This window comes from Heterocephalus glaber, unplaced genomic scaffold (assembly GCF_053883595.1).
Source record: "Heterocephalus glaber isolate CG9 unplaced genomic scaffold, H.glaber_assembly_v1.0 deba00001481, whole genome shotgun sequence".
NCBI classification, from domain to species: domain Eukaryota; kingdom Metazoa; phylum Chordata; class Mammalia; order Rodentia; family Bathyergidae; genus Heterocephalus; species Heterocephalus glaber.
The window spans coordinates 51,784,235-51,796,433 of NW_028258317.1; the positions used below are offsets into that span (position 1 = coordinate 51,784,235).

General features: G+C 43.3%; 1 protein-coding gene across 6 annotated transcripts in view; it reads left to right on the forward strand.

Moving 5' to 3' along the window:
* Pip5k1b (phosphatidylinositol-4-phosphate 5-kinase type 1 beta) overlaps positions 1-12,199 on the forward strand; it is a 331,992-nt gene that overhangs the window by 312,779 nt on the left and 7,014 nt on the right. For all 6 annotated transcript variants that reach the window (XM_004838187.4, XM_021252743.2, XM_021252744.2 and 3 more), the window contains one exon: positions 999-1,116. In XM_004838187.4, coding sequence (XP_004838244.2) covers positions 999-1,116 — 118 coding nt within the window. The remainder of the gene's footprint in view (positions 1-998; positions 1,117-12,199) is intronic.

Below are 12,199 nucleotides of genomic sequence, written 5' to 3' on the forward strand. Positions count from 1 at the left end.
CCATAAACATGAGTATGCATCTATCACTATAACATGATGTCTTTAACTCATTCGAGAAGATACCTGGAAAGGGACTACTTGGTCAAATGGAATTTCTAGTTTTAGTTTTTTGAGGAATCTCCATTAAAACACGTAACTAATTCTATGGCAGGGCAAAATGTGCATCTCTGAACTCCTATATTAGTATCCAATTAAATACTATCAAAATGAACCAATTCTTTCAACACTTCACACAGGTTATCATACTGCACCAAAACAAAGTGCTCTCTGCCCCAGTGACTCCAGTCTGCTGTCTATTGGCACTGCTTTGGCTGTGTTGTTAGGAAGGATCCATGCAGGCTGGCCTCATAGGCCATCGAATGCAATGCTCTAAGTATCTGTACATCCTTTTAACTCCAGGTGTGGTGCTCAGATGCAGCACCAGCATCAGCCGAAGTGCAAGTTCACGGGCTTTGTGCCTGACCCTCTGAATCAGAATCTCCAATGCAAGGGCCAAGGGAAGGACATTGTAACCAGCCCTCTGGGGGGCTCTCATGCACACTGAAGCTTGAGAACCACTGGTGTAAATGAACCTTTTGTGCCAAAAAAGAAAAAGAAGCAGTAAAATAAATAGGAAGTAATAAACAGAAAGGAAGGACACACAAGGTTAAATTCTGTAAAGTAGCAAGATGTGAAAAGATAAGAGGAGAACGGAAGCAGTGAAAACCAGCTCCCTAAAGTAAAAGACAACCAAGGGGCTTCTGAGTCACAGCAGCCACTCACGAGGCACAGGACCTACAAAAATCACCTCTCAAAAATGCATGCAGTCATAGAGCAAAACTGTGCTACTAGTAAAACCAATTTTTTAAAACTTAAATGACAGGGTCTCCAAGTGTGATGCTCAAATAAATGTTTCATCCCCAAAAGCCGCCCACCCCAGCCCCTTTAGACACGGCTTTAGAGGTGTCTTTGGGTTTACCCTGAAGGCCACGTGCTCACGGTCTGCCTTTGTTTCTCAGTAAAGGGCTGCCTTCGAGTTCGACCTTCACCTTGGAGGAGGGGACCATCTACTTGACTGCGGAGCCCAACACCGTGGAAGTACAGGACGACAATGCCTCTGTGCTTGACGTCTATTTAGTAAGTAATTTATTTCAGTTTCATCCCCTCCCCATCGGGTTTACAGATGGATCCAGGCCATGGTGTACACAAAAACAAGCTCTAGAAAACCAGCCATCCTTGGGTTTTAGGAGAAATAATGGCACCCTGTCACTGCTACAAAGGGCGTGTCTCTTCACATGCAGTGCTTCACCACAGCTCGTGTTGAACAATTACACAAAAGGCTATCTGGGTCAGCACTTCATCACCATAAACCCCAAGAGAACGGAGCCCCAGGGGTCAGCAAGATGGGGCTCCCTGACGCCATTGCCCTCGAAGTAGCTCCTCCCTTTGACTGTGCTGTGCCCTTGTGCTTGAATCTTCTTCATTTAGGTTTTGCCTCCTGTCTTACCACTTTCTCATGGTTGGGACATAACTCCTGACACTACAACTTAGAAAAAGGGGAGTTTAGTTTGGCTCACAGTTTCAGAAGTTCCGGTGCATGGTTGGCAGGCACATGCCCAGAAACAACACAGTAGCAGAGCCTGCAGTGGAGGGATGCTGCTCACATCATGGTGGACAGGAAACGCAGAGAAGAAAAGAAATAGGGAGGGAGATATGCCCTCCCAGGTCCAGCCCCCCATGCCCTGTCTCTTAGGACCCCCACCCTAACCCTAAGTCAGCTTTAGCACCCCCAGATCCAGTCACCTTCCAAAAGACCCACCTGTGATTGCGTGAGTCTTTGGAGGACATTCTAGATCCAAACTCCAACACTTCTTGCTAAGCCCACGAGGTGCGGAACTGGGTTGCTGGAAGAACCTGAATTCAGCACCAGTGAACTTTGACTGCCTCACTGGTTGTCACCAACGGGCTGTGTGATACAGGCAGAACCTCTCTGGCTGTGTCCCCTGCCTGTCTCACAGGGTGCTCTGAGGTTCACGAGTGATTGGTGTGAGAACATCCTTTGGTGCCTGTCAGATCAACTATGCTGCCTTAACTGGGTTTTTAAATGGTGGAAAGAAGATACTTTGGCAGGCTAGAGTGCACTAAAGGGGACTGAGTATTTCCCCTACAAAGTACAGTTCACACACGTACCCCACATCCTCGGCCACCCGCACGAGTCGCGTGAAACAGGGAAAGTGTAAGCTGTGTTAAAGCTGAGCCAATACTGTCCATCACTGTGGTGGACAAGCCCAGCCTCGGGAATCCACGCCACTTGGCATGGGTCTCCTAGCAGCACACCTGCATCCCACCCAGCTCCTTGAGCCGCGTCCTGTGCCTCTTTGTACCCCACAGCCGGGCACAGTATTTCCTCAAGTGTTTGCTGCAGGATGTCAGACACCTAAAAGGTTACTCTGGAGCCCACAGCCCTCTAGTGTCTTCTCAGCTCTCCTGAAGTGAAATCCAGAGTCCTCACAGCCCTCCCTGGTCTGGTGTCCCATGCCTCTGTCACTGTTCCTCCCTGGGCCTTTGTCTTCCTTGTTGATGTTACCGTATTAAAGCCACTCTGGCCTCTTTGGGGTTGTTCCCCAGACCAAGCACCATTCTATCCTCAGGGCCTTTGTGTTTGCTGTTCCTGTCTGTATCCTCTTTCCCAGAGCCCACCATGCTTCTCCTTCACTTCCTTCATGCCTCAGCCCAAAACATCTGCTTTTCAGAAAGTCTTTCCATGATCACCCTGTACAAAGTAGCAGGTCCCCCACTGTGAAAAAATGTTTTCATAACCCGTAAATATCCAGGGGGTTTTACTAAACAGAATTTTTTTCCACTTTGCACTTCTTCTGCTCCCATTTAAAAAATAAGTTAATTGTATATCACAAAATTTTTACAAAAATGTTGATGCCACACACACACACACACACACACACACACACACACACAGAGCCAAGAAAATAGGGAATTAAATAGGAAAATATTAAACAGTTTTGGGGTTTTGGATTTCTTTGGTTTTGGTTTTTTGTTTGTTTTGGGGGGTTTTTTTGGATCTCTTGGGAGTCTGGGTTCATCTGGAAGTGGAAATCACAAAAGCATGTCAGAGGCCGGGGATTTAGCTCAGTGGTTCCGTCGCCTGCCTCGTAAGCGCAAGGACCCGAGTTTGATCCCCAGTACCAAAAAAAAAAAAGCATGTCAGAAAGAGGCCAAGTGATGTCTCATCTTCCTTAGCCAAAGGTTCACGCCACTTTTGTGTCAGTACAAAGCGAGGCTTGCACCAGCCGGGAAGGGGCAGCTCTCCCAAATGCAATGTGAGGTTACAAGGTGGTAAATGGCTTGGTTCATGCCACTTCCTGGTTGTTGTCTTATTAATCTATTTGCTTTTCCCTCTGTATGATCAATTTTATTTGTTAAAAAATAGTGCCCTTTATTTGGTTTTCTTAGTTTCTCATTTCATTGCTTTCTTATGTGTCTTTACTTTAACACTGAAAAGCTAAGCATTTCAGAGGATAGTGCTCAACTCAGAAGCCAGTGTTCATTGTTAGCTGTCCTGCAAGCACTGGAGGACCAACTAGAAATAAAGGAATCATGCATGCGTTGCTAACTGAAAGAGATGGTGGTGGTGCCAGCTGGCTGGCTGGTCATCTGCTCAGTCTTCTAGCACATTTATTGTGGTTTAAAAGTGAGGGAGGAGGGCCAGGGATTTAGCTCAGTGGTTTTGCCGCCTGCTGCACAAGCGCAAGGACCTGAGTTTGATCCCTGGTGCCAAAAAGTGAGGAAGGGGAAGAAAGAAAAGAGAGAGAAACTGGGTATGGTGGCACATGCCTGTAATCCCAGCACTCTGGGAGGCTGGAGCAGGAGAGTCACAAATTCAACCCCAGCCTGAGTTAGCAAGATCTTGTATCAAAATAAAAAATAAAAAAGGGGCTGGGGATGTAATTCCGGGTGAAGACCCTACATTCAATCCCCACACCATAAAAGGAGAAGGAGAAGAAGAAAAGGGAAAAGAGGGCCAGGGATTTAGCTCAGTGGTTCTGGCACTTGCCTCGCAAGCGCAAGGTCCCAAGTTCGATCCCCGGTACCCAAAAAATAAAAAATAAATTAAAAATTAAAAATAAAAAAAGATAACTTTACACAAATGACAGACTCACTAAGAGAGAAATAGGGCAAATAATTCCTTTCACAATAGCATCCAAAAAACTGAAATACCTAGAAATCAACCTAACGAAAGAAATCAAAGACCTCTTCTCTGAAAACTATGGCACCCTGAAAAGAGAGATTGAAGATGATATCAGAAAATGGACAGACATCCCCTGCTCCGGGGTAGGAAGGATTAATAGAGTGAAAATGGCCATACTTCCAAAACTGCTATATAGATTTAATGCAATTCCAATTGAGATCCCAGCAGCATACTTCATGGACCTTGAGAAAACAATCCAAAAATTCATTTGGAACAAGAAGAGACCCAGAATAGCAAAAGCAGTTCTAGGTAACAGAGACATGGCAGGGGGTATCACAATCCCCAGCCTGCAACTCTACTACAAAGCTACTGTGATAAAAACAGCATGGTACTGGCAAAGAAACAGACCTGAGGACCAGTGGAACAGATTAGAAGATGCAGAAACAATGCCAGACACACTCAGCCATCTCATCTTCGATAAAGGAGCCAAACACCCTCACTGGAGGAAAGATAGCCTCTTTAATAAATGGTGCTGGAAAAATTGGGCTTCAACTTGCCAAAGATTAAAACTAGACCTGTATCTCTCGCCATGCGCTAAACTAAAATCAAAATGGATTAAAGATCTAAATATTAAAATAGAAACTCTGAACTAGTTGGAACAGAGGTTAGGTAGAACTCTTGAAGACATCGGTGTAGGAAAAGATTTTATGAACAAAACCTCAGTTGCTTGTGAACTAGCACAAACAATCAACAAGTGGGATCTCTTCTCATTAAAAACCTTCTGCACAGCAAGAGAAACCACCAGCAATGTGAAGAGACAACCCACAATGTGGGAAAAAATCTTCACCTGCTTTTTCTCAGACAAAGATCTACTGTCTTGAATCTATAAAGAACTTAAAAAGATCAGACCTCCCAAATATAAAGACCCAATCCAAAAATGGGCATCAGAAATGAACAGACATTTCTCAGACAAAGAAGTAGAAATAGCAAATAAATACATGAAAAAATGTTCAACATCACTGGTCATTCGAGAGATACAAATGAAAACAGTGCTGAGATTCCACCTCACTCCAGAAAGAATGGCTGCTGTCATGAAATCAACCAATAACAAATGCTGGTGGGGCTGTGGGGAAAGAGGAACCCTGCTCCACTGCTGGTGGGAGTGTAGACTGGTGCAACCACTGTGGAAATCAGTATGGAGATACCTCAAAGAACTAGGACTGAAAGTCCTATTTGACCCTGCTATTCCACTGCTGGGGATCTTCCCCAAAGAATTCAAAGAATCATACCACAGTGATACATGTGCGCCCATGTTCATAGCAACACAGTTTGTGAGAGCTAAAACTTGGAAACAGCCCAAATGCCCATCAACTGGAGACTAGATAAAGAAAATGTGGTTTTTTAATAAAATGGAGTACCACTCAGCCATAAAAAATGAGAAATTAGAGACATTTATAGCTAAGTGGATGCACATTGAGGGGATACTCTTAAGTGAAATAAATAAGACACACATGTATAAATACCGAATAGTTTCTCTGGTGTGAGAAACTGAAAGTGTAAATAAGGACTAAAATGTATAATAGGTAATGTGAAATAGGAAGAAAAGGGGCAAAGGGGAAGGAAGTGGGAGGGCTAGGGGAAAGGATAGAAGGGAATGGGATTAATATGAGAAAATGGAAAAATAGGAACAAAATCTGTGTAAATAGGGAGGACTGGAGGGGTTGAAGGGAGGGCTGGGCAAGGGTGAAAAATAAGAACCAAGAGAGACTATGTAAAGGTGCAAATTTCCAATGATGAATGTCATTATATTGTATCCCTAAAATGTACCAATGATTAGAATGAATAATCGATAATGCAAAATAGGAAGAAAAGGTCCAAAGGGGTAGGGGTAGTGGGAGGGGCAGGGGAAAGGAAAGAAGGGAAAGGAAAAATGCTGAGAAATGGAAAAAATGGAAATAAAGTCTTTGTAAATAGGGAAGGGTGGAGGGCGTGAAGGGAGGGCTAGGAATGGGGAAAATATAAGAACCAAGATGCATTATGTAAAGGTACAATTCCCAATGAGAAATGTAATTGTGTTGTATACCTACAATGTACCAATAAAAGAATTTAATACATAAAAAAAAAGAAAAAAGAAAAGGGAAGAGAGCAGATAGCCCATGGAGACAGTAACAAGCAGTAGAAATATTTCTCACCAAGCTTGGAGAAAAAGTCTAATCCTACTTTGTAGCTAATAGCAAAAAGTTCTGGGGCATTTGTGAGTTTCCTGATTGCCTGACAATGTCCTAAATACTTTACATATATTAATATTTCCATATACTAACTTGTTTCATCCTAACAGCAACCTGCTGAGGTAGATCTGGTCACAAACTCTGTTTTACAGACAGCGAAACTGAGGCACATCACAATCATGCGGTCAGCACCTGCTATGCCAAGATAATAAGAGCTGAGACTCAAACCAGTAGGCACTGACCGAAAGCCCACACTTAATTGCTGAACTGTGCTGCCTGGATTAGGAATTACGCTGCCCTTATACTATGTAAATTAGACCCAGGGAAGTCCAGCAACTTGTCCAAGATCCAACAAGGTAATAAATCAAGAAAATATAAAGGAAAAAAGGTATGGAGACAATTTTGAACCAGTACACATTGACTTTTTTTAAACTCCAATATGGACTGTGAGAGGCACATGGTTTGGTGTTGTCCAAAGAGCTCAGGAGTTTAGATGATAATAACATGAATGGGAAAAAAAAAATGAATGGCCCAACTGAGCACCTACAGGTATATGCCAAGCACAGGACCAGTCCTTGTCTGTCCTGCATTCAGTCATTCATGGAGGTGGTTGTTACACGCACCTTCATTCATACAGGTAAAGAAACCGAGGCTTAAGTATGGCGAGTTCTCAGAACTAGTGCATGGCAGCCAAAATTCAAGTGCAGCTCCATATGCTCTCTGTCTAGACTGGAACCCATGAGGCACCTATCATGGCTGTTGGCCACTGATACCATCTCACCTCCCTCTCAGGACTCCTGCTCCTTCTGAAGGTGAGAGTTGGATCCAAAAAGGAAGAGGAGTAGGGGGTTTTGTGCTTGGAGTATTTTTTATAAAATTCTACTTTTAGGGCTGAGAATAGAGCTCAGGGATAGAGCACTTGCCTAGCATGCTTGAAGCCCTAGATTCAATCCCCAGCACCTTGGACTGAAAAAATTCGCTTCTAATAGTTTCCCCTCTAGCTTATTTTTTAATGATCTGGTGCAATAGTTCTCAAACCTTTTTATCTCAGGACCCCAATATATTCTTAAAATTTTGTGAGGATCTCAAAGAGCTTTTGTCACTTTTTTTTCTTCTTCTGAAGCAGTGTCTTACTGTGTTGCTCAGGCTGGCCTTGAACTCACAGTCCTTCTGCCTCCCACACAGCTGGGATTCCAGCATGTGCCAGTATGTGCCACTGGCCCAAATAGCATTTGTCTACATGGATTATGTCTTCAAAATTAAAACTGAGAAAATTTTAAAATACTTATTAACTTACTTAAATAAATATTATATTAATTTGAATCACATTTTAATGAATATAACTGTAATTTTCCAAAGCAAAATTAAATACAGCAAGAAGAGCAGTGTTAATTTTTTTTAAAATCTCTTAACATCTAGCTTCCTAAAAGAAGCTGGATTCTCATATGTTTTTGCAGCAATATGGCACATCATTTCACCTCTGGAAACTCCATTGTACACGTGGGAGAGAGAATGGGAATGAAAAGGCAAACAGCATGTTAGCGCTATTAGGAAAGTAGTTTGACTTCAGGGCCACCATACAGTTTTCCTTTTAACTTCGCATCTTCAAAAACCACATAAGATATAAATTGATTAGCAATATGCACCTGCAGCCTGTGCCTGTCTCTGCTTCCCATTAACCATTTCCCCTTGAATTAACCATCCTATTTGAGCCTCAGTTTTCTAGTCTATAGAATGAATTAATGGATTACTCCCAGCTCTGACAGACTGTCACTCATTCTGACTTAAAAGAAGTTGCAGAAATAGGGCTTTCCAAAGAAGCTATAATTGTTTCTCCAAAATCTGCTGTTTCATCCCCTTCTCCACCATAAACCTTTACAGTCTTCAGCCTTAAACTTTACAGCAGTACGTCTAGAACATTCTGCACTGCTGACCTGTTATTTCAGCGTGCATTCTCATGCCAGAGATTTTTTTTTTTTTCCTATGTAGTATATTCTTCCAAATCTGGAGGGGTTCCACTCATTGCTTTCCCTGTGATGTTTTCATTTGCTTCCACATAGGAAAGAGTGCTTGAAAAGAAAAGCCCAAAAAACAAAAATGAACCTCACCTATGTGTTTTCTCCTTTCTTCCAGACCTAATTCCAAAGCTCTGGATCTGAGCCGTCTTTGCTTGCAGGGCAGTTGGAGGCTGCTATGGTGACAGTCTGCTCAGTGCTGTCATCAGATTTCTCTGTAGTGTCCTCTTCAGGGTACATTACTTCTCTATTAGCAGTTACACAGTTTTTAATCTGTACCCTAATGGATAATGACATTTACATTGCCCTTCACACATGCAGATTTAAGCCAGGTGTGGTGTCACATGACTGTAATCCCAGCATTTAGGGAAGTTGAGGCAGGATTGCAAGTTCAAGTCCCAGCTGGGTAACTTAGTGAAACCTTGTGTTAAAAATCAAAAGTAAATTAAAAAGGGCTGGATGTAGCTCAATGTTAGCGTGCCTCTGGGTTCAGTCCCCGTCAGCACACACAAAAAAAGTCAATTTCAACGAAAATGATTTATGCACATCAGATAATACATGAAATATTCCTCCAAGAATTCACCCACACAGCATGTACATGTGAGTTAGGGCAGCTATTCTGCTCTTTCCTGTGATTTTACATGAAATTAAAAGGGATCAGTTCCTAGAAGGCAGCTAATTGTGCCTTCAACTGTGTTAATGCATTTCACTCAGGTTCCATATACCCAGCCATCCTGCCCTGCTTTCAAAAGGCCATTCACCCTCGTACTGTGGACTTCCACGCTTTCTCAGTCATTCACAAATGTTCACATCAAGGGAGGTGTTTTTTAAGATGACTTTATCCAGTGACCAAAGATGTTTTTCCTGTTGAATGCTGAGCTGATGACACAGATTAGGGTATTTAAAAGAACACAACAGAGATGAGCAGCCATATAGATGTAAAATGGGCAATCACACAGGCTTCATAATGGAGCAAGATTTCACTTTTTGAATGGTCCCGGATATCCTTAGGCTCGGGGGCTGTCACTGTGGCTGTTATTTTAATTCCGGAGGCAGCTTCTTCCTCTGATGTAGAGTGCAATTTGATGTTAATGGGAAGAGAAACAACCAACAAAATCCACTCCTGCTGAAAAATGGAGAGAGTGTCCTTTTAGGCCGTGCTGGGAATGGTTGGGTAAAGGGGAGATAAAGGGACTGAATCTGTAATGATCTAGAAGTTTAAAGGTGGTGCCACACGGTCTTTGCCTGCTTCTTATTCAGATCCTCAGCTACGCCCTGTTCCTTCTCCACTGTCCATATTCACATCCTCTCAGTAATGGGTTCTTTCATCTCCATCTGTGCCTCAGCGAGACGGCTGAAGTGCACAACTCGCTGTGGTTGAAGGGAAGGAAATAGTTAAGCCAGTGTTGGAGATTAGGGCTCTGATGGGAAGCTCTTGCACAGCTTGATTATCTAATGTGTTTTTAGAGTGGTTAATAATACTCTTTGATCATGCGAGGAAGGATGGCAGAGAAGTGAAAATGATTAACAGCTTATCATACATACTAATCTGTATGGGGAAAGCCTGAGGACAAAAAGAAGAAAAACACTTTAAATTAGGTCACGGGAATCTTAGAAAATTCAGTGGAACTTTTGGGAGGAGAAATTGCATTTCTGGATTTGAATCCCTTGGCACTGAGGTTAATGACTTACACGTGAAGTTGTGGGTCTCTTTAATCCTTCCTTGTTTGGGCCAGAGTTGGCAACTGGCGGGGGGCGGGGGGGGGGGTGTTCATTGGAAACAGTGGCAGTTCTATTGCTTTGTAGGAGAGCTGGCTTTCTACCAGCCAAAGATGCTGCTCAGGTGTTTGTAGATATTAGTGAGCAGAGTAGAAAGGAGAAAAGGCAGCCACCAGCTTTGGCGGGGAAGGTACCATTTCTTTCCACCATGTGACCACATTGCTGAGAACTGAAATTTGCAAAGGGTAAAATAGGGTTCTTGGTTTATTTCCAAAATTGCTTAGTCTCTTGAGTTACTGACCAAATAGTATTTCTAAAATATGTGAGAGAGCTGAAAAATGGAACTCACTTCCCGAGCCTCAGAGCATCTACAGATAATTCCTGTCCTGGAAGTAGAATGGCACAGGATTTAGTTTAATGTGGCAAACTGACAGTCTGGATTAGGAAGATACCTGTTGGATTCTTTCTAAGAGCACTAAACTACTATTGAAGGATTACCATAGAGACTTGGAATTGGAGTTATAAAGGCATTCAGTCCTGGCTCTCTAGTTACATTAGGCCTGGAGTTATGGATTGAATGACACTTGGCAAAGCCATGGTAGCTGGGGATTTTTTCCTGTTATGTCCTAGCTATGCAGTTTGTCATGGCCTCAAAGGCCAGTTTGATGTGTAACTTGTTCGAAGCTAGTTCTACTCTTCGGTTTGCCTGAGTCTCCATGGCCCCCAGGGGTTGCCCTGTTATTTTCTTTCTTTCCTTCCTAAAACTGGCCTCTCTCACTTCCCCCATTCCTATGGACGCTCCCTATTGTTTCTCTTTCTGGTTTCCATTTGTCTTCTTCCTTGTCCTAGGAAGCCAGAGTTTACTATTCTCCTGAGCTTTTCCAACTCTAGGGAGAAGAGCATCTGGGAAGCGCAGTCTCTGACAGTGTGAACTTGAGGTCTAAGGAGGCCCTTAACCTGCAGGAAACAAATAGCAGATGAGGAACAGCTGAGAATTTTAGGAAAATGAATTTAAGTCACATTCATGAACCTAGTAAATAGGTCTGTATTTGTTCATATCATTTCCTCTCTTGCGCTCTGAGGCAGAATGGAAAAATGCTTAAGGACCTCTCATTTAATAAAAACTAAAACCCAAGAGTGAGTCTGATGGATGGCATGAGGAGGCCTGGGGGTGGAGATGCGGGCCCTGGCTTCCGCAGGCTTTGTCTCTGCCTATGTTTGTTTCCTAAGGCTGCCATGACAAATTACCACAAACTGGTGGCTTCATCAACAGAAACTTATCACCCCCTAATCTGGAGCCAGGCATTGCGATTCAGACAGTGCCCTGTTCGCTTGAAATCTCAGGAGGATCCCTCCCTGCCTCTTCCAGCTGCTGGGATTCCATGTGTCCTCCTCTCTACCCACATGGTCCTCATTTCTGCCTCCTCTTCCTCCCTGGGACTCTGCTTGCCCTGTATTCTAAGGACAGTTGTCATTGGATTAGGATGTATCCTAATCTACTGTGATCTCATTTTAGCTATTTCCACCTAAAAAGACCCTATTTACAAAAAGTCATGTTCTGAGCCAGGGATTTAGCTCAGTGCCTCAGTGCCTGCCTTGCAAGTGCAAGGTCCTGAGTTAGATCCCCGGTACCAAAAGAAAATGTCATGTTCTGAGGTCTCAAGTGGACCAGGATTTTCCAGGAGCACTGTTAACCCATCATGTGGCCTTCCTGGGGGCCTGTGAATTACTCCTTCACATAGAAGAAAGGCTCCATTTTCCCATTCACTTTCCTCCTCCCTAGCTAAGTTACTGTGAGGTTGGGTAGATGTTTACAAATTGTTTTGGATTCTGTATAAAAAGGTGTCAGGTAAATGACTGTATTAACAGACTCAGTTCCTTGTTGGGGGTATGATGTGTGTTAGAAGTAGAATCCCCGGGGGTGCGAAGGCATTATTATTTTAAGAAGCTCTCCACACATTCAGGGCTGAGAGCCACTGAGCTTGTTCACAGGGTCCTTTAGTTCTCAATACCCTGTAATTCCTCTGTGTCACTGTAGGGGACAACTGTGT